This window comes from Molothrus ater, chromosome 3, assembly GCF_012460135.2.
Source record: "Molothrus ater isolate BHLD 08-10-18 breed brown headed cowbird chromosome 3, BPBGC_Mater_1.1, whole genome shotgun sequence".
NCBI lineage: Eukaryota > Metazoa > Chordata > Aves > Passeriformes > Icteridae > Molothrus > Molothrus ater.
The window spans coordinates 57,635,090-57,657,567 of NC_050480.2; the positions used below are offsets into that span (position 1 = coordinate 57,635,090).

At 40.4% G+C, this 22,478-nt stretch overlaps 1 protein-coding gene across 1 annotated transcript in view; it reads left to right on the forward strand.

The window, feature by feature from the left end:
- The window catches only part of SGK1 (serum/glucocorticoid regulated kinase 1), a 69,826-nt gene that overhangs the window by 36,579 nt on the left and 10,769 nt on the right, over positions 1–22,478 (forward strand). Inside the window, exon 3 of the mRNA XM_036380327.2 lies at positions 8,558–8,633. Within this exon, the coding sequence (XP_036236220.1) occupies positions 8,558–8,633 (76 nt within the window). The remainder of the gene's footprint in view (positions 1–8,557; positions 8,634–22,478) is intronic.

The window sequence follows — 22,478 nt, forward strand, 5'->3', positions numbered from 1 at the left end:
AGTTTCAGTCCCTTTGTATCTGAATACACGGCAGAACTACAAGCCTTGGAAAAAGGATCCCCAAGTGCTTGAAGAACATCAAGAAAATGCACAGAAAAAAGGGCTTCTCAGCTGGTATAAACCATGTAAAATGTATGTGTAAACTGATTGTCATAGTTACGTAAGAATGTATTAGGGGATATCACTTCCTCATGAAAATGAATTGGAGGATTGGAAAATAAAGCCTATTCCAGATTCTTTGAACTGAGATTTAAGTTTGAACAAATCTTCAAACTCTTTGTTATTTGGATTTTTCATCTGTAAAATTGAGATAATTATCCAATTAATCCTCAGGCTCAGTATTTCAAGATGCAACATATTATCAATTTTCCCTGCCTCATGGAAGGCATACATCGCTGCATGAGTGGTCACTGCTTTTCTTTCTTCCCATATACAGAAAAATATAGAACAAAGCAATATTGCAACCAGTTTTCTATACTAGTGTCTAGGACAGAGTGAGGATACAGTCTAGAAGGTCTGCAAACTGCCTACACAATAAGCACAATTAGTATCTGAAGCAAAATCCAGTCATATCTTCTCCCTGGCAATAGGTGCTGTGTGACTGAACAGCCAGAGAACAATTATCACTGTGGGCAGATGTGATTGCTGCTGAGACATCTCACTTGCTCATCCATGGAAAAATGCTCCTTGCTCAGGCCAGAAGCAATTGAAAGCAAGCTGGGAGCATGCAAGGTTCATTGATTATTTCTGAGGGTTTACAACCCACAGCAGAGAATTAGTTCAGGCAGAGTGGGAAGTGTCTCCAACATTTGCCCAAATCTTTAACCAAACCTGCAGTGAATTCAGTTAACATTCGCTTTCCTGCATTAACTGTTTATAAATGAGAGTGGGATAATGTGCAAGTGAATGACTTTGCTCTGGTTAGAGATGGCAAGGACCAGAAAATACAGTCATGACACTTTCAGTCTGATTCCTGGGAAACAAGGAAGTATAGCCTTGGAAGTACCCACAGCTCTGAGGGACCCTGTGAACATGTGGGAGCTCTGCCCACTCAACATGCCTTGCTCATTGAGAATGTTGTGTCAGCTCCACATACAGATACATTTTTATGCTACTGTTTACTTTAAAGTTAAATTCAACACTCAAAATTATTTCAGGCACATTTTATAATTTTTATTATAGCATACAAAGCATTAGTTTCTTTGTGATAGTTAAATTGTAGTCTTTAGTTTGACCTCCTTAAGTCTACATAAAAAGAGAAAAATGGCAATAAGTCCCATTTTTGGATAGTCTAGACATGATCTCTGTTTCTATTACACCTTGTCTTATTTTGGAAAGTACAGATAATGTTAATTAAATGGGAGTTCTTTTTCTGAACTTGATTTAGGATATAGGTACATATTATTGAGAGTCAACTGGAAGGGCTCAAATTTATAGCTCTGTTTGCTACTTTGTAGGAACTATGTGTGTTTCTCCCTTGTGTCAAAAAAAAAGATTGTTTAACCCTGGATGAGAGGGCCATGATGACTTCATCAAAAACGAATTTGAGAGGCAACTTGATCATGGCCTACAAATATCTTCTGATGGAGCAGCTACTTGTAACACAAAGCTCTTCAAAGAAGAGATATAAAAGCACCCTGTGACTGGAAGATCAAGCAAAAGCAATCAATAAGAAAAAAGATGAAAAAAAAAGGTTGAACAAATAACTCATATATAAGGAAAGGTGGATTTTACATCACTGGAAATCCTGAAGTTCAAACCAGGCATAAAATGCCAGAGGTGAGGGGGGTGAGGTAGCAGTAAACCTGACAAGATTCTGTAGCCACATTATGCAGAATATTGGACAAGATCGTTGTACCATCTACTTCTGACTCCACCGTTAGGTACCTGAATTTCCACTACATTCAGCATTGTCTGGTCTCAAGATTCCTATTCAGTCCCATGGAACAAAACACAGATACAAATCTGAACCCAAAGTCAAACTCTTTCAAAATCTGAGGCTAGAAAGCTTGGATCACATATGTTGGCTTAAGCGAATTTTTAAACTAAGAGAAACATGTAGCTTTTAAAAAATGCTCTATTCAATGCTTTTATTTCCACCATCTGACATAAATAAAGATGTTAGCTGTTTTATAATGATCAGTCTAAATAACACTTATATACATTATTTGGACTAGTGTAGTTCTACTGTAGAAAAAGCACTGATGAAATTTCATGTAAGTATAGGTAATAAAAGTGCTGATTTTCACTGCTGCTTGTCCCTTGACTTTGTTTTCTCAAGAGGAAGGATTCTTTCACTGACTGAACAGGTGATATAGCTACAGCATGCTGTACATTCATAATGAATTGCTGTCTGATGCAGCATTTACACTGCACTGCAGGTTTGCAGTTTCATTGTTCCCAGGCCCCTGTCCTGTGAACCACAATGCAGTCCTTCCTCCTGTTACATCAACCAGTCTCATTCACACTGATCTGGCTCCCAACATCATCAAATTCAGCTCTGGGTTGCACTGTTGAAGGCAATGAATCACAAAAGCTCTGATTCACAGAATGTTGCTCAGTTATGACCCTGAGCTTGGCTTTGGGCTGGGATAAGGTCCTTGGTTCAAAAACACAGTTAACCCAGTGCCAAATTCAGTTAGCTCAGTCTGCCCTTCTGCAGAAAAATGCATCTTCTGTCCCCCGGCAATGGTCAAGAAACCTCTGGAAGAGGGTTATGTGGTTATGTTTTTGCAGGTTAGATGTGAGCTACTCCAAATAGCTTGGACTTGTACAGATTAGCTGCAAGTTTTACAATATCTTATGCATCTACTAATGCCATTAGATCTTTGTACTCTGCTTTAACTGAGTTTTTAGTCCACCAATAATATAATTTTCTTCCTTCCCTAATAATCTTAATTGAACAAAACATTGCCACAAATAATAGGGTTTCTCACAATTTGACAACTGTCAAGGCAAAAGCATGATATTTATTGAAAATAAAAGTTGGAGTCTGAATAAAATATTGCTTTAATGAAATAAGGATGCTTTCCCCAATAACTAACAGCAATGCTCAATGCTTTTTTGCTTTACACAGTAAAGATATGATAGGAATTATTTTAATAAATCAGTAACACAGATGAAGAACATTATTGTTTTCAGTCTTGGTGATTCTTCCTGGAAGACCATCCTTCAGATCCCACTAGGGTATCTATATTGTAGCTGTCCCACAAAAAAAAAAAAAGGTATTTTGCACAACTAGAAAACTTTCTTCCCCTTCTTCCTGCCTTTGCTGCTCTGTGCTGTGTGTTTATGGCAGCAATAGCCCAGGGAGCTGTGCTGGCAGCTATGGGCACCTTCAGCTAGCTGTTCCCAGGACTGGCACCCTTTGCAGAGGTGCTGTGCAAGGATGCATCACTGTGTGGAGAAACACAGAGCTTGGAGAAACAGCACTGCAGCACACAAAATGCCTTTCTCTCAACTTCAACTTTGCAGCTCACTTGATTATGACCCTGTGATGCAGCACTATCAAACCCAGTCCAAGTCATGGCTGGTTTATGGAAATCTGCATCACTGCTTTTTTCCACCCAGGGGAAGAACTTAGACTTCTCACATTTTTTCAAACAGCTGTAAATCTCTGAATATTCTTTCATAGGTAGGCTGGGAGAACCTGCCAGTAAGAAGTAGGACTGTAGCCATGGTCAGGTCCAGGCAACTTCAGATTCCAGACTCACCAGGGGTTCTTGCTCTGGACACCAGTATGGGGACATCTGGTCTATTCTCATTTCAGAAGCTGCAGATGACTGTGGCCACCAGCAGTGGTGACAGCCCTTCCTAGGCACTAGGCCCAGTGGTGGTGGTCTTGCCAGATGTTTTGGACTTTTACTCAGACAACACCCCTGAGACTTCAGGAGCGCTGAAGCAGCCATGCCAAGAGAAGTGTGGATGGCTCCCATTAATTTCAACAGATAACTGGCTGTTATGACTGACTGCAGAAGTGTTAGCCACCAACTTTATGACTCTTTTAAGTTTAGGTGAGCATTTCACAAACACAATCCACAGAGCTAATGCACGCTTGGCCCTATTACATTCTGATGTTGTCCTCATTGGAAGAGATTGTCTACAGGAACAAAGATGTAAATCCAAACACATTACCTGTCATAATGAATTCAGTGACTTATTTGTATAATTGGGAACCTCAAGCAAAACCAGGATATTCATTGTCATCCAAGTGGCAAAAATATGCTGGATCCTGAGGCTGTGTCTTGCTGAATAAGGTAGATTCTCTACAGGACTCCAGAAAACAGCAATGAAAGCAGACAGTTTAATAAATGAGTATCATTTTGTATCAATGAGAAGCATCTTTTCTTTCTAATACCAAGTCGTTGTGGTATTTAGTCTAGATAATATATTCTTCTTCCACTGTTGGTATTGATGTCCTTTCAAGTGAACAGAATATGAAGCCAATAATGAGCTCTTGCAGTTAAGATGTTCAGCAATGAAATAATTAACAATGTTGATGTGTAAATTAGGTTTCAGAGTTTAAATTGCCTTTGCAAACTGTATTTCTCTGGCTCTTGGTTCAGCAGAGCAGGTGAGGACTGGCTGAAAGCTAAACGGCAGCAATCCTTCTACAAGCACATGCATTAGAGTCACAGGTCAGTTCTAGACCAGAGTGCTACCTGCCTTACTAACATTGTTATTCAAAGAGTAAAATGTCTTCTTTAAACCGTCTTCTTTCTTCTTTTTCTGGTGCTCTCCACCCCTGGCACCTCGCTGTGTGCAGTGAAGAAATGTGGACCCCACATCACAGCAAAGGAGGAAGCAATTTCCCCAGGTTTCAGCTCCTTTGGAGTGCCCACAATCACAGAATCATAGGATGGTTTGGGCTTGAATGGACCTTAAAAGATCATTTAGTTCCAACTCCCCTGGGATGGGCAGGGACACTTTCCACTAGACCAGGTTGCTTGGAGGCCCAGCCAACCTGGCCTTGAACTCTTCCAGAGATGGGGCACCCACAACTTCTCCAGGCAACTTGTTCCCATGTCTCAACACCCCCACAGTAAAGAATTTCTTGATAATAACCAATTGAACCTATCCTCCTTAAGTATAAAGCCATTCCCTCTTGTCTTGTTACGACATGCCCTTGAAAAAGTCCCTCTCCAGCCTTCTTCCTGGGCCCCTTTATGTACTGAAAGCTGACACAAGGTTTGCTCAGAGCTTTCTCTTCTCCACACTGAATAACCCAACTGTGTCTACCCATAGTGATGCTTGTATGAATGTCTGGATGCCTTTCACCTTTCCCATACTGGCTGCCATGAAAAAGATGAGCTTTTTCAGAGTATCTCATGAAGTATTTGAATTTCAACAGCCATTCCTTTTCCTACATGAAGAATGGGTAGCCAGTCTACCTACCCCATCTCCTTCCCAGCCTTTATTTTAGGGGTGGTCTCCAGGCTGAGGACACACCAAGAGGCATCACAGCTGAAAAGAACTGTGTGCCTAGGTCAAAAGGAGTAGAGAAGGAAGTGATGCAGTTGCTATTTTATTAAGCATTTATAAAGACTGACATCTTTTTACTTTCTAAAACAAGATAAAGTAAGATCATGCAATTAATGGCATATTTGCCAAAAATATATAAAGCACTGAAATTAGCCAAAATCAGTACTCCAAGTTAAGTGTTGCTTGCACTGACATATGAACTTCTGACTTCTACTTCCCTTTATCTTCTTCCAATGACAGTGAGACTGGGGAAAACTCAAAACATAGTCTAGTGCTGTTAAACTCTGCTTCAGAGAAAGAGCTTCCAACATAGTTTACCTCTTGCAAACCAAAGGATGTAGTTTTCCACAGCTGATTCCTAGGACAAGGCTTAGTGGGAGCAGTCCCTCTCACCTGGGCTGTTGGTCTTTCAGGGTCTCATTGCTGGAGTACAAGAAATGAGGGAAGGGAGAAGTTGTGCTTTGTGGTAGGAAAAAACTTGCTGGTTTATACACTGTATTGTATAGATATTCTTTTATACAATTGAACTACTGAATTGGGAGTATGTGAACATAATCCAGGAAAGCATACAAAAGAAACATTCTGCATACAATAACAAAGTGGCTCTTCTCAAGGCAGCCACAGGTTTTAAGAACCTCAACTGAAATGGAAGCATAGACATAAAAATGGAAGGTGTGAATAAAGTGTCACTGTACATACAGATAATTCTGGGGAAATTAAAGGAGAAAAAAGTAAATTAACAAGATTATTGAAATGGATGCATTTGTTAGCAATATCATACACAAGTAAAGTGGGCGCACTTAGTGCTAAAGGAGTTCCACAAGCTATTCCAAAATAGGTTTCCTACCCATTCATGTCACTTCTGTACCTGTTGTTCTCTGTGTTTCACAAGATGTAATGCTTTTACCTTCCATCCCTGCTGTGGAACACAGAAATGTTTCTGGCTCTGGCCCTGCAGACTGGCATGCTCTGGAGTGCAGTCAGGTTGTTGTCAGCTTTGTGACTTCCTGGCATTAGCCCATGATGACCACACAAGGGTGAGGCTGCTGCAGTGTCAGTGTCTGCTGTGAACCCTCCTTCTGTCAGCAGGAACAGACTTCACTCCCACCCAGGGCTGCTCCTTGTTGATGGATACAACTTGATAAAAGCCCCAATTGCCTTTGCTTGCACATGCAGGACATTGTGTTGCATGAGGTGAGGGAGAGACGTGTGTGATGCTCCAGGGGGTCATTGCTTTTAGTGCACTGTTCCCCTTCTCCTCTTTAGTATCAGTTTATCATGAGTTTGCTTGCATGGGAGTCTTTCCATGTGCCCATCTGTACAACTTTACAGACTTTTACTTTTGCAAACTTTGACAGTGATGCCTCTCGTCTAATGGCAGGGTAGCCAAGTGTTTCCACTTTTACTGGACTCCACTAAGTAACAGAGTTCAGAATTTGCAGCTTTCAGCATCCAAAATCTGAATAGTATTGCTCATGGACATTGTGGACACACTTCTGTCTTTGATGGTGACTATGCCCATATGTACTGGTTTGTACATACAAAAAGATGTGCTTTTCTGGGAGGGTAGATCCAGGTCTAGAGTTTGCTTTTTCTTAAATGCTTTTCCCTGTGTTTTCTGAGCTTTTTTTTTTTTCTGGGAATTATCACAGTTCTGCCTGGAATGCAACAAACTTTCTCTCCTTCTCTCTCTTCATCTTGCACCTACTTTCTATTCCTTTTTTCCCACAGTCCCTCTGGCTCTTTAATCAAGGAGTTCTACAGTAGTCAGAACAGTGGCTGTCCTGGATGTCTATTTCTTCCATACTATTTGCCATGTGTTTATATGAATAAAGATAATGAGAAATATGCAATCTGAAGAACAAGTCACCTTTTCAACGTTTTGCAATCCTGTGCATCCTCCAGACAGCTGCATGCCTGTTTAGAGTGTGTGTAATGGGGGTGAAGTGCCATTTGAGTTGGGACTCTTTTGAATGAAAGCATTTCTAAAACTAACAACACAAACAGCACAACTGAAAACTCTACATAAGCAACCCACCAGAGCTCCAGACCCACGCTGACAAACTACTCAACCTGGAAGGACTGCAGACTTTGAGAAAAGTGCATTTGTATGAAGAAGTATTTAAGTTTTGATGCTAGCAAGAAAACTTCTGTCTTTGGACACCAGAGCCAAAAGCCAAAGCCAAAATTACAGTGGGAATTCTTTACCTTGTTCTTCTGCAGCACCTTATTTGTTGTTTGACTGCTGCTTCCCATGCTAATGCTGGATGCAGTGTTTCAGTAGGATGGAGAGCCTGGGAAGTACTTTGGGGCAGATAGGTTTAGCAATGGGGTAATCCTGTTGTCTGGCTTCACCCTCACACTCCGGTTGTCACCCAGAAACAGCACCACTGAGGTCTGAGTTTTTATCAAAGTGGTGACAGAGGATAGCCACACTCCTAGTTCTCAGAATTCTTCCACAGCTCTGATTGAAATCTCATGTGTGAGTAAGAGAGGTCTAGAGGGCAAGCACTTAGAGGCACTGCAATAGCAGGGATGAGGATGAAGTGTTAATCAGGAAGGGGAACAGGTGTCTGCAGATCCCACACTGGCGATATCCCAAGGATATGTGAAGGGATTGCACCTGCACATCCCCGACACCAAATCCCTCCCCTGTTAAGGTTGTCCCTGCTGTGAAAGAAAGTGGGCAAAGTAGCTCTCTGCAAACAGTTCCATGCCAGGAGACAGACCCTCTGGGGCCCTGCCCACCATTTCCTTTCCCTTCCTCTACCTCTGCAGGGCCAAGGCAGGAGAATGGGGCTGGACCATCTGGTCCACAGTGTAAAATCAACACGCACACTTTGAATGGAAAAATGCAATTCAAAATACAGTGACTCACAGGGCCCTTTTCTTTTCTGAAAGATCACAGTACCTCACACTTCATAACTTTTCCCCTGATTATAGAAACAGCTGGAGAGGGGCCTGAAAAACGCACTTTAGATGGAAAACAATTTTGGTCTTAAGTGTTGTAAAGCAAAACCCACCTCAAAAGTAAGCTCTCATGACCTGATGTATTTATTCCCTCTGTGTTTTTCAGATGAAGGAGGCCCAGAGCAAAGGAGATTCGCTGCCCAAGGCGGAGCCCAGCAGCCTTTGGGGTGGTGAGGACACAGGTACGGGTGATGTGCTGCAGGGCGGGCAGTGGGGCTGTGCCTGATGCGCCTCAATTTTGGGCTGCAGTGCTTTGTCTCCAGGCCAAGCCTAATTGAAGGATGTTTTTCATATCAAACTGAGACACAGGCTCTCACCCACTGAGTGTTTGCTGGGCAAAAACAACAACTGCCCCACTTGTGTGCATGGCCGCAGCACACAATGTGCAGCACGCAGGCTCCAGAGGAATTATGCCATGACACAGTGAGGAGAAACAACAGAATTCCAGCAGATCTGTTTAATGGGCTGTCAGACACATTTCAGCATTGACCCGTGGTGTGAGCAGAGCTCTTGTTAGCTACAGCAAGAGTCCTGTGAATGCATCTGAGGGCAAAAGTGGCCACTCAGTGACCCCTGGTCTGTATGCAGAAGAACTGAGCTGTGCACAAAGAGAAGCCTCAGTAGTTTTGGCAAATATAGAATAAATTATGTTGAGCTCACATGCATTCTTCTTACTCTATCTCCTTTATGTCTTGGTGTTCTGCTTTTTTGGAGGGATGGGAAATTCTTTTAATGTACTTTGCTTGTCTTTATTTCCCTTTGCCTAATCATAAGTTTAGATATTATTTACAAATGGAAAGTATACCAGATTAACTTGGATTGTTGGTGCTGAGGTTAAATGACATGTCACAACTGCATTTAAGCCAAGAAAAAAATTAGCCTTAAAAATGCTGTGACTACACAGTGCAAATGTCCCAGTAAACATAAACTACTCCTAACATGACAGTAGATGTCTGATCCTGAGGCAGATTTCACTTGGATTTTTAGGGATTTTCTTCCTGCTTCCTTTGCCATTTTTGCAACTGTCCCCCCTGGAAAAATCGCAGAAGACTCTGTCCCCATTAGGAGGAAATCTTTCACTTCCTTGCTTTGATTCTGAATGCTTAATGCTCTTGCTTAATTCCCCTGACCTATAACCAGTCTTGGCTTCTATGCATTAACATTAAATCCTGATCTAGATGATAAACTTTTATGAAACAAGTTTAGAAATAAATATAATTAGCTAAACACACTCAGTCAGTCATGAGATCTCACAGTAGTGTGTGAATGTTCAAATTACACTGATTCCTAAGCAGTGGTAGCTATAGCTATAATAATTTTTTTTTTCCAAAAATATAGGAATCCACACAGGAAAGCTGATTTAACTAATTTGAGTTGTGTTTTCTTCTGCCTGAAGTACACTAAACCAGTGATTTCCCCACTTTGAGCTACATGTGCTGTGGGAGAGCTGTTAATGCCCTTTTGTTTCTCCTGCTCTCTCCGCTACCATGTTATTGTCTTCTCAGTTAAGTCCACAGCTGGCTACACGTGAAACCACATCTGGAGAATGACCCAGTTAAAAATACAGTATTTAGGCACCACTTCTTGGCAGTGGTGATGAGATGGGGATGCTGGCTGCTCTTTTTCTTACCCATGTTAATTGGGTATCCAGGCTAATTTCAGTTAAATCAGAAAAGTGCTCATGGCTCTGGGACCTTTTCCCAGAGTAGCTGAAGTTTAAGGGCTAGTAGTTGAAGTTTAAGGGCTCTTCTGCCAGGACAGAACTGCCAATTGTAAAGATTAGAATTTCATGCCCATGGCATTTCTCAGTTTAATGAAGCATCAGCTTTTTTTCTACTTTTCCCCTCATCTTTTCCAATAAAGCCCTATTTCCTGACACAAAAGCTAGCTCAATTAAATATGTAATGAAAGTGCTCTAAAGGCAGCTTGAAATTCAGCTTTGCATCTTAGAGAAGAGAATTATTTTACATTTGATTTTTCTTTTAATGCATTAATTTATACGCTACAACATGGTAGCAGATCAAAGGTCTAATAAAGCCTAATTGCAGTTAATATACCTGGCTCTCTATGTGTCATACTGAACTTGCACTAAAAAAGAAATGTAACAGTCTAGATTGAAGACATGGGAAGTCCTTCCAGATTTACCTGCAGGACAACCTTGAGCTGATCCTTCAGCCACTGGTGTCAGGCAGGAAGCAGAACTCCATGGAGACTCAGATGCTGCAATATGATGACTTCACATTCTAAATTTTTGTGAAAAATTGTGCTTCCAGTACTTCTAGCTCTAAAGAATTTTTCTTAAATAAAAACAAAAATCATAATTTCCCCTGACTTCAGATCTCTGCAAAGGGGGTGGTGCTGTCACAGTTGTCACTGTTTCTTGTGACAAAGAACAGACAGCGTTCTTCTGACTTACAGGAGAACAGGCTGAGGAGGAGAAGAATCAGTGCCTATCTGCGTCCTTTTCTCTCTTGACTATGAAGGAAGACTGGATGAGCTGGGTTTAACTTATTCCTGGAGATATTCAGTAGTGGGGAATCCTCCATGTCCATTTCCTTGGACAGCCCATGCAGATATAAAACAGAACTAAGTATTTGTGGGGTTTAACACTTTATTTGTTTTTAATTTGTATCTTTTCTCACTGATTTATAAATCTGACACCTGACCCACCACACCATATGGTAAAGGAGGTCAGCCCCAAATTGGCCAAACCAGAGCCCTGGATGATTTCTTCCAGAGTGTGGCATTAGGTGAAGTTTCCAGAGGATCTTCTACATTGCTGCAGTTGTGGGGGATTAAGGCAAGGGAAGGCAAGAGGATGAAAAAGATATCACTGGAGAAAATAACAGGGTGATGAGGAGATACCATATCCAGATCTGACCTTTTCTCTTGCCCTAACATTTCCTTCACAGTATCCCTTCCAGACAGTATGCAAACTGTCTTTATTATGTTTGAGGTGCTGTTATGGAACATGCAGATTCCAGCAGGAATCTACATTTTGTCAAGTCCTCCAGGCCTTATAGGAGAGTATCATATGTTTGAAAAGCAGTACAGGGGTCATCATCTACAAGCTTTTTGTGTGTTATGGACACAGCTAAACAATAAATCACACAAATGCATGGGTTGTTGCAAGATTAATAGGGTAAACATCTAGGAAAATGTGACACAGAACAGAAGCCGAGTGTCAGGGGCATCCTGGTTGTTCATTTCTAGTGATTGGCTCCTGCCAAGGAGAACTATTGCTTTCAGTTTTACAGATATTGAAATAAGCTAATTAAAATGGTCATATTGAATGAACATCCCACAGGAAAAGATTATATAATTTTCTGTATTTTCTTATGTTGCTTGTAGAAGTGACCTTGACAGTGGGCATGTGCTTATATTGCTTGTTTACAGTGAAAAAATACAAATTTTTTCTTCAGTAATGGTAGCCCAAAGTTTCTCTGTATTATATTTTTCTGCAATACATTTTGCAAGAAAAATCAGTGTGGCTGCACTTCTCAAAGGGTGAGTGAGGTTTGTCCAGGAAAGGTTTGTCCCTAACCAAGGCAGAACACGGTGTAGCAGCATGCTGGAATCCATCAGCCCTTAGCAGCACACAGCACACATGGATCAAGTAACAGAACAGCCTGACTGAGGGGACTTTTCATCCTTTTCACACCAATGCAAATGCTCTGAGGTAAATGTGTTTCAGAAGAGAGAAGGGCTAACTAAGGTTTGCCAAGCACTAGCCCCTGATTCCCTTTCAAGGCCCTAGGATAGAGCAGGCTGTCCCAGATTGCCTCAGGAAAGGATTGAAAGCTTCTTCAAGGACACCTTCTGCTTCTTCAGCTCCTGCACAGGAGATGAGAGACTTCTGTTCATGTGGAGAAGAAACTATGTTTTAAACTTTTCCATGTAAACTGTGGCAATGACTGATGTCTAAGACTTTTGGAAAACCTCAGAAATCTTCCCACTTCTCAGAAATTTGTGGACTAAGGGGTGTGATCTCAGTCAGTGCCATATATTCATTTTAAATTGTTTTAACAATCACAGTGCTCTTTGATATCCTCTGTAATCTCAAGCAGATACTTTTATATGCATTGTCACTGTACATCTCAGAAGGTGATTTGTAAATCTGTTCAGTGGTGAGGGAAATGAATTAAAAGCCTTTTATTATAATCAGAATTTAATATGGTCTAGCAAAATTGCTTAGTTTACCTGAGATATGCTATCATTTTTATTTAGTCTATCACATCGTTCCAACAGCGTTGTCTTGAAATAATTACTGAAGAAGACAAGCTCTCATCTGGGTAAAACACAGCAGCATAAACTCATTTACTGCAAATTAAAACAGATGGGAAATTGCTGTTGCTTTTAATATGGCTGGACAAAAGATAAGATTGCAAATCTGTTAAAAGAAAGTGCAAAACTGTGGCTTACAATCTGTCCTTAACAAAGTATTTACAGCACCCCAGTAAAAATAAGTGAATTTATTCATACCAATGAATTAGAAACTTTAAAAGAAACATCTCTCCATAAAAGACCATTGGATGCCTGTAGACAGCCCCCGGGGGAAAAAATAATTGAACAAAGATTTCATTAGAATAACTCAGAGAAAAGACACAAATATTGAAACAACAAATAAAGAAGGTTCATTCTAGAAGCTATGCATCACTACGTGGATGTGAATCATCCCACTAAAACTAAGAAGGCTGCTTGTCTGCCTAAAAATAAAAACCAGTGTGTGCACCAGTTTGTAGAACGAGGAGTGTACATTCTAACACAGAGTGACCTGCCATGGCCTGGGCTCTATGGATACCCTTTAAGCTCAAGACCAGCCTGGCTGGGGGAACAGAGGTATCTTCATGCACACAAACTTTTTCCTTCTAGGTCTGTTAGTACATAACAGATGTATCAGAATCCCAACACAGTTTTAACAACAGAAATTACAGGTTCTGCTCTGCTGGGCACATTTCCTGGGCTCTCAGCATTGTGCTCTGCCTGCACATCTTCCAGCACTTGAACAAATGTAGATTTGAAAGGGAGTAAAAATTGAAGGCACACTATCTGTATGAGATGTATTTCATTTAAAGCAAGAGTTAGAGGTGTTCTCCTTATTACCAGAATTACCTCAGCAGTTCTAGTTGGTTTATATGATCCTTCACTTAAAAAAAGAAAAGTATATTCTTCTTCTTCCCATTCAGGAGGGATTGGCTAAATGAGGGACAACATGAAGAACTCTACATTAAGTGTTTTGAGGGAACAAATACATGGTTTTGGTGTTATAGCGTTGTTTAGAGGGCCCTTGTGGATCACCCATCCCACTCCAAGGCCAGACTATGATCAGTGCTGGAGCAGGTCAATGTGGATTTAGTCGGGTCAAGGCTTGGAAACCTCCAGGGATAGAGTTTCCTCCAGCCCTCAAAACAACCTGTATCCAGGCTGCTCTATGCTCTAGGTGGGCATTTTATTTCCTAATGGCCAAGCTGAACACTCATCTTGCTGCCATTGCCCCCTCTTGCACCTTGTCACCACTGGGAAGAGTTTGGTTCTGATGTCATTGTAGCTCTTGATCATGAAATCATAGGCTGCTCTTCAAGTGCCTTTGACCTCCTCTTCATCAGATGCTCAGATGCATGCTCAGATGCTCCTCTTCACCAGATGCATCAAGCTCAGCTCTTCAGCCTCTCCTCAGTGCTCCTGTGCACTAGAACCTTAATAGCCTTTCACTCTGGCTCCCTCCATTTTCTTAACATCTTTCATGAGGTGGGTGGCCAAAATTGTCCCACTTTCCAAATCCTACTTGATTTCACCCTGTGAAATAATAACATGAGAAATGATCTCAAATGATTTTGAAGATGACTTTGTCTCATGATGTCACACTGAAAGTGACTGTAGCTGATGATGTTGCCTTCAGAGAGATGGCTTCAACTTGAAGCAGCCAGTAAGAAAGAAAGGCCTGAGAGAAAAGAAGGTGAAATGAAGAAGCAGATTAAGCCAAAAATATCACTCCAGGGAGTAGTGGAAATGCTGGAAAGAAGACAGAGGACAAAAACAAAGCTGAAAAAGAAGACATGACAAAGACCAAGGGAGCAGTATAGGAAATTACACCATAACACTTTTGTTACACTGCAATCCAGACAAATGTACGCTAATATGATCTACTTAGCAAATGGGGATGGGTCAAGTTTGAAATCATTTAAGCTAAGAAGTTTCATTCTCCAGAGAGGGGAAAGCCAATGGCAAAAAGAGTCCTCCAAATAATTGTCTTGCTCTATATCATTGAGCATGCTGCTCAGGAGCTTCATGATGACAGCCCTTGAAATATATCTTTCATTTATTTCAGTCCCTTTATAAGTCTGCAGGAGAATTACATTCCTGTTTTGGAGCGGAAGGTCCAAAATATCCTCTGTTAGGGATTTTGTCTCAGCTTTCTGTGCTGCTCACTTGTACGAGCATACCCAAACTCACCTCTGCCAGCTGACTGAGGAATGACTTAATAAGGGGAATCAATCTGGAATTTGAATCGGCCCTCCTGGAAATGCTATTTGAAGTCTTCCAAAACAATGAACAAATTGTCCATACAAGGACTTCCTCTAAAAATTACTTCATTGCATTTAGGGCAGTACACTACCCTCCCCACAACTCTGCAAACATCTGACTAACAGCAACTTGCTCAAGAGAAAATGAATAAGCAGAACTTCACTTTACCCAAGAAGAACTGTCACATTTTTGGACTTTTTCCTGGGTTCTGAAAAAAAAATATCACATGACAAAACCAAAGGAGTGAACAGCCCTGACATCACGAGGGTTGTCAGTGTACTCCAGACTAGATAATGTTTACAGAAAGATGATGAGGACTAAATTTCTATCCTGTCAAAGCTGTGCATGGTAAAGAAATGCCTTGGCAGGCAGGATCAGAAAGGGCTTTCATCGTGTTCGCACCTTGCTGCTGTGCATATTTCCCTGGAGTTTTTGTAGCACAGATGTATCCCAGAGTTTTTGGAGGTAAAAGAGAACAAATTCCTCTCAGAAAATACAGCCTGGAAATAGCTTTCTCTTTTTATAGAAGCCAGAGCATTGTTTATTGATTCTTGCAGGCCAGAATGCCTCTACAACACTGCTATTTCCGTGGGATGTTGTGTTTGTGCGACCTGCCTTCAGCTGTTGTGCCGTGTTGCTATGTGCAAAGGCTGACAGCTGGTGTGTTTCGCTCCAAATTAGTGCCTGCCTTTCACTCCAGAGTGAAGTAATACCTAAACACAGGGCCAGATTCCAGCTCTCTATGGAAATGCCCCCAAAACAAGTGAAAATACTACCAAAACACATGCTTTGTACCCATTTCCTGATCAGTCACACGATACTTCCTCTTTCTATATGGAGTTCCCCACACACTCCCACATTAGTTCCCTTTTTTTTTTTTTTTTCCTTTCTTAGCAGTCTAAACATTTCACATTGTGAAAAGAATTCAGCATCTCAGCAGTTCCACATTTCTTGTAAGCTGGCCCCACAGAAGTGTCAGGATGCTGAGCCATGCTCTGGATGATGGCATATAGCCTGGAAGCCTGCATTTCTTCCTGTGGAGCAAATTCAGAGTAAAATGGGATTTTGAAATCTATTTCAAGATCTCCTGTGAAAAGGACGGTGTCTCACAAAGCAGGACTTTTTACAAGTTGATAGCTGTAATATATTGATAAAATAGTTTTTAATCAGTTTAGCATTCTTAAATTCCTTAAGGAGCATTTGAATTGCCTCTTTGTTCCAAGCAAAGGTTCTCATGGTCCAGGACCTCATCTCCAGTAATGGTTCATGTTAGATACCATTCAGAGATGTCTCACAGTCTTTGACAGAGCTAGAACATCAGTTGGTGACCTAAAACAATAGCTGCAATTTTTTTTCTAAGTAATCAGTAAAGCAAAAGAAACATGGAAATAAATGAAATAATATTCTCAAAACACTCTTGATAAAGGCAAGTGAGTGGATGCCCAAGGCTTAGCTTCATTATATGTTTTTTTGTGAATTTGAATCTTATAGCTGCGCTGCACAAGGTGATCCATTGATAGTTTTGTAAAAAACTAAATAATCTCTAAATTAACAGGGATTAGGACTTCAGAGACACTGTTAAAGGCACAAGATACTGACAAATGCCCAGAGAAGTTTATGCCCTTTCCTGGCAGCCACAAATAGGCTTATACAACAAAGTGGGACCTGATGTATCTGTCTAATAATATTCTTCAATATTTAAAACCACCACATCTGAGAATAAAAATGCATATAAAGACAAAACACTCATTACATTAATGAAATAATGTTGGTTCTCACAGTTTCTAACCTTATAATAGACTTTCCTCCACTCCGAGAACAAAACACATTTTCTTGTTAAGCTGTTTTTAACAAATATGTTCACTAGTTCATTAGTCATTACTGTACATACAAGTATCTTTCAGTGAGCACAAATGCTTGAATAGGAGTCATTTTATATTATTCTATGATAGGAGTCATTTTATATTTTCTATGACTCACACAGCCAAAGTGGCTTGGAAATTCACTAGTTGTGATTGCAGCACGTAAAGACAAACATACTTGAAATAATCAAGGCGAATGCTCTGGGGTTTCAGTACTTAGAGACCTTTCATCAGTGTGACCTGAGACTACATGAAAGAGTTGAAAGTTCTGTGTATGCTGCTCAACAAAGTTAAACAATCTAGAATAAATATGTATTAAATTAAATGCACAATCACACCTATATATATGTATATGTACATAATACTAAATATGAGAAAACTGTGGTCTGTAAAAAGTACTTCACAATGCTATCTCTAGACAAAGCTGAGCATACTTTACTACCCTGTACTATCTATTTTGAAACAGATATAGTGAAATCAAAATAGGATTAGGCAGATATAGAGTTACTACTCAGCTGAATCTGGCATAGGCAGATCAATGCATATTTCATAATTTCATATCTCAAACACCGGCAATAACACTTTTTCTTCCTTTCTGAGAAATGTCTTTCCTTTCTGTGGCCCGTGTCTGCCACTAAGCACTAAAGAACTCAAAACTGTGGATCAGGTAAAAAACAGAGTGCTACTTTCAAACCTCATCAAACTTGGGAGAAGACAGCATTTTACTTTGATCCCAAGTACAATAGTTGTGATTTAAACCACTCTTTTGAGTCAGTCAGTCTGGGTCAGTCACCAAAGGAGCAAAACTGCTGTCTAGTTTTGCTTTGTAGGAGGTGGGCTATATGTCCAATGAGTTGAGCATGGGATTGAAAGTCACAAGCCTCACAAACTGTTTATTCTATTTCAAGCTCATCATATGACAGTGACCTAAGTCATCCAACTTCCCCATCTCCTCATTCTTTAAAATGTCGCTGCTAATATTTGCCGGTTTGAAGCTTTAAAGCGCTCAGGATAAAAGCATGCGTAAGTAAAAATCTTTGCTGAGTGAAAGTCATGAATAACAGCACTGGTCAGAGAGTTCCCTATAACTACAGAGAAATCCACAATACTATGCTTTGCAAGTGCCTAAATGCTGCCATTGGCAACTAAATTATGCTTAGCCTTTCTGCATTCAAGCTTTACATTTGCCCTCAGTGGTTCATCTGTCTATACTAGTGCTGAACACCAAAGGCAGAAAGTCTTGTTTTCAACCTCCTATCTCATTGGACAGTACTTTGCTTAATCTCTTATGTTTTAATTTTTTCACCTGGCACTTTATCTGTTTTTCTTAAGAACTCCACTGTCAACAAAATACAACCTGCTTAGTAATGTTTCCTATATTGCAGCAAGCTAAGGCATGTTCACAATGAGGCAGAGTTCCAGGACTTAATTTTTCTGATGCTCTAGTAAAAATATATAGAGATTGTTGAGTCTCACGTGTTCTTTCTTCCCTAAAATCCCTAAAATAAATTCTATAGTGTTATTAAGCTTGTCTTGTGTGAAAGATCAAAAGATCATTATATTCAGCTAGGCAGAGAGGTGTTGTGGTCATCTCACTGAAGGTATAGAGATTAGTGTCACACTGAGAATTATGTACCAGCCACACTGCATTCACCAGAAGTCCAATAAGATAAACCTGCTCTTCCCTTTCCTGCATGCAAGCATTTTCTGAAAAAAAATTCATATTATAAGGTTCTGATGGGAGCATTACAGAAGTATCACAGCTACTTGGAGCATGGCACACTTGCAAATCTGTATTCCTTTTTTTAAAAAAGTTTAAAATAACACTGCAGTGAAGGCATATAAGATCAATAACACTATGCCTTGCCCACTAAGTGGGCTGGGACATGTCTGCCTCCAGCTTCAGCTGTGCCAGCTGAAGAGGCTGTGCCCAGCTGCTCATCACCTGGCTGACTAATGTAAGTCAGTGGGAGCTCCCACATGGAGATCTGCCAGCTGATCCAAGGGTTGGTAACACCCACCATGTGGGTGCTGATGAACAGATGCACATGCATGGGGGTGCAGATGCCTTTGCTGAAGGCTGGAAAGGTCATATACTCACAGCCTGTGGTCCACTGCATGACTGTGCATGGGTGAGTGTCTGTGCTTGTCAAATCTCCTGATTCTTATCCTTGAACTAGATGAAAATTTGGAGATAGTTAAATCATATTTAAGAGGAAGAGACAAGAAATGTCAGAGGAAAGGTTGTTGGACGTGATATACATAGCAGCAAATGCAAGAGTTGTTACACAGACAGCCAGGTTATATGTTCCAGCATTTTGGTCTTGAAGCCTAGTAAATCTATGGACAAAACACCTGAGCTTTTCTTTGTAGAGTCACACAAAGCAATTACAAAAAACTAAAGGCAATTTCTAGCAAAGTAAATAAAACCTGTATCAAAGGTTTCCAATTTACTTTGGTAAAGGTGTTAAAAAAATGGGCTAACTGGAACACTACAAAGAGATTCACAGTGCAGTGAATGACTGAACAGGTTTGAAAATGGCATCTAGAAATGAAAAGAGAAATTAATGCTGGGAATGTTTGTGGCTTTTTCCTTCTGTATCTGCCTATGAAACAGCTGTGGGATTTCTTTGTCTTACTGTAATAGTCTTTGTGATGATCATATGCTGTGGGAAAAGCACTTTCCTGGCATTTCCAACATGTTGGATGGTGGCAGGTGATGCTACCAGTTGCCAGTTCAATGGGAATATGGTTATACTTCCTTCCTTCCCCACAAATCTAGATTCAGGTCCTTCCTGCAACAACAGCCTTTTAGCTGCCAGTGCTCCAAAGTCCCCCATTTTTCACCGTGATGGGTAGCTCCTGCTGGGAAGGGAGCCAGGGCTATAGTAATATCAGATATCTCAGTGGCATTCCTCCAAGGTACAGCAAATGCCTCCACTGCCTGCTCTGGCTCTTGCCATCCAAAACTGTCTGTTTACAATGTATGTAAACCTTACAAATAAGGTTGGCACATAGGGAATATATATTGCTGTACAGTAATAATGGATTATTCCAGATACTAGCATGGGAGAAAGTTAGCTCTGCATTTAGTTTTTGGTGCTGCCCCAGATCTCCCTCAGATGAGACACATTGTCTACCCTGTGGTTCAATTCCCACCTTTGTAAAATAGAACTAATATTTTCACATCTCTCTGAGATTATATCAGGCACAGTGCAATGCAAGATAATGTCAATTAATTTCAAGAAAACTGGTATGTCTTGTATATCCACTCAACACACAACCAGACAGGGCTGCTGGCTGGAAGACAACATGTATAATCCAACCTTGAGGAGCACTATGGAGAGTTATAACAATGTTACAAGTATTCTTTCAGGTCCATAACTAGACTGGACTAAGGTTGGGAATCTCTGGCTCTGGCTAACATATGTGGTGTTTACACTTGCCACAGGATTTTTTCTTTTATGTAAATATATATAGGTCAGGAATAAAATAACCAGCTCTCTCAGTATACATAGACAAAATTACTCTTTAAAGCGATTCCACATCTTTTACATGTAAAACTTCAGAAATAAAAAAAAAAAAATACGTAATTCAAATCAGCCTCTACTTATCTGTGGGTTTAAATACCAAACTCCTTCAAATAAACAGTAGACGCTGCCTTATTCAGGCCACAGATGCAGAGTTGCCTTCAGGGTGCTTATCTGTCTCTTCTGACCAAGGAGGGTACATTTGGTGACCATGTGCCTAACTTGAGTACCAAGACCTAAGGAAAGTAAATATATTGTGAATGAATATATAAATATTTTTACTCCATTTTGGACCAGTTACCTAGGGCAAAATTAACACTTCTTCCCTTACTCTCTATCTTAGATGAATTAGTCTACACTCAGAAATGCTGTAACAACCCTACATTTATCTGGGTTCTGCAAGAGACCCAATATCTTCTAAAATTATAAATCACTAAGCACAAATCACTATAGATAACCCCCTATTCATCATGCATATTTTGCATCCTTCCTCCCAGGACACCTTTTAACATTTCTTGAAAGAAAACGTCCTACAAATAATAAGGAATATCGAAACTCAGTGTGATGGCAAGAGACACAATGGTATCACCAAGAGGAAAAGCATTGACACCTGGCAGTGTGTGTCTTCCTTTATCAGGCCTCTGTTTTCACATTGCCAAGAATCGAACTTGTTTTTAGTTAGGATCCAGCTGAACTTCTCTCTGGCAAAAATTCCTCTCTTTGACAAATTCTCTCGCTATTTACATCATTTAGTACCTTATCTTCAATGTTGCTGGAAGACTTACAGACTTAAAGAGATCTTTTCTTTCAAGATAATGAACTGATGATGATGACAATCATGATGATGGGGGTTTCATACACACATAAAGGACATTGAGATATCATGATAGCCAACACTAAGTGGAACACTAGATGAAGAGATAAGAGAAAAAGAGATGACCCCATAGCTAGGTTAGTTCAACTGACATTTGTATTTCAGGACATCTATTCCATGCAAGACGTGCAAGGAAACGTGTTCAGATTATACCCTTGTCAGAAAATGCATAAATGCCCTTCTGCAATTATCCTTTAAAAACTAGTTTTGGAAGAAAAAGTCTGAGTGTGGGAGTCAGCTGACAGTGTAGACTTACACTGTTCATTCTGGAGCTCCTCAAATAAGGCTGCCTTGTGACCAAGGAAACCAGCAGACTGAACTCATAGCATCACTAAGAATGTTCATTTTTCTCATGACTTGTTTTCATCACTTTTCCATCATATGTTTTCACCTCCTTTTCCATATTAGCACTATTCAGTTCTGCTAAGACCAGATCCTGTGCAGTCACAGCACATTAAATTTCATAATATCAATAATGAATTTAAGTATCTGTCATCCAGTGCAGTTTTATGAGGACTCTAATCTAGACAGACTACACAATACTGCAAAGACTTTTACTAACCTTGGGGTGGCACACTCCCAGGAAGACATGCTCAGGGGAAGGCATACAAACACAGTTTTCCTGCAGTCATCCCTCTCTGATTGCTACAGGCTGAAATACCTGCAACATTTACTCATAAAGTCACAGCGACAACAACTGTGTTAGACTCAAATTCATGTGTTGGGACTAAAATGGAGCTCAGGGCATTGCTTATCAGCTATTATAACTAGAGGTCAGTTCATCTAAAGAATGCTGTAATTTTCCACTGGTTTCTACAAGGATGGGAATTACTTTTTTTTTTTCACAGCACAGCCCTGCATCACTCTGTGATCCTGTGAGCATAATCCCTTGGCACTAAAGCCTCTTACTGACAATGTAGTAAACCTGCTCTGTGGGCAACAGAAAAGGGAAATAAAAGATGTTCCAAATTTGTATTTCACAAAATATGACACTGAAATCAATTCGATGTTTCCAGATCAATTGGGGCTTCAGTCAATAAACCTCCTGTCAACACAATGTCTAGAAGACCTGTTGACAGCATTTGAAAGCTCCTGATTTAAAATCTCTGTTGGGGTTGTTATTAAAGCTGTTACTCAGTTACTTATCTGTTCGCAGACACCATTTGTGGGGGCAGCGTGAAGGTCTTGACTGAAAGTTTTGGCTGTTGCACATAAAACTTAATTACAAGGTCAGAG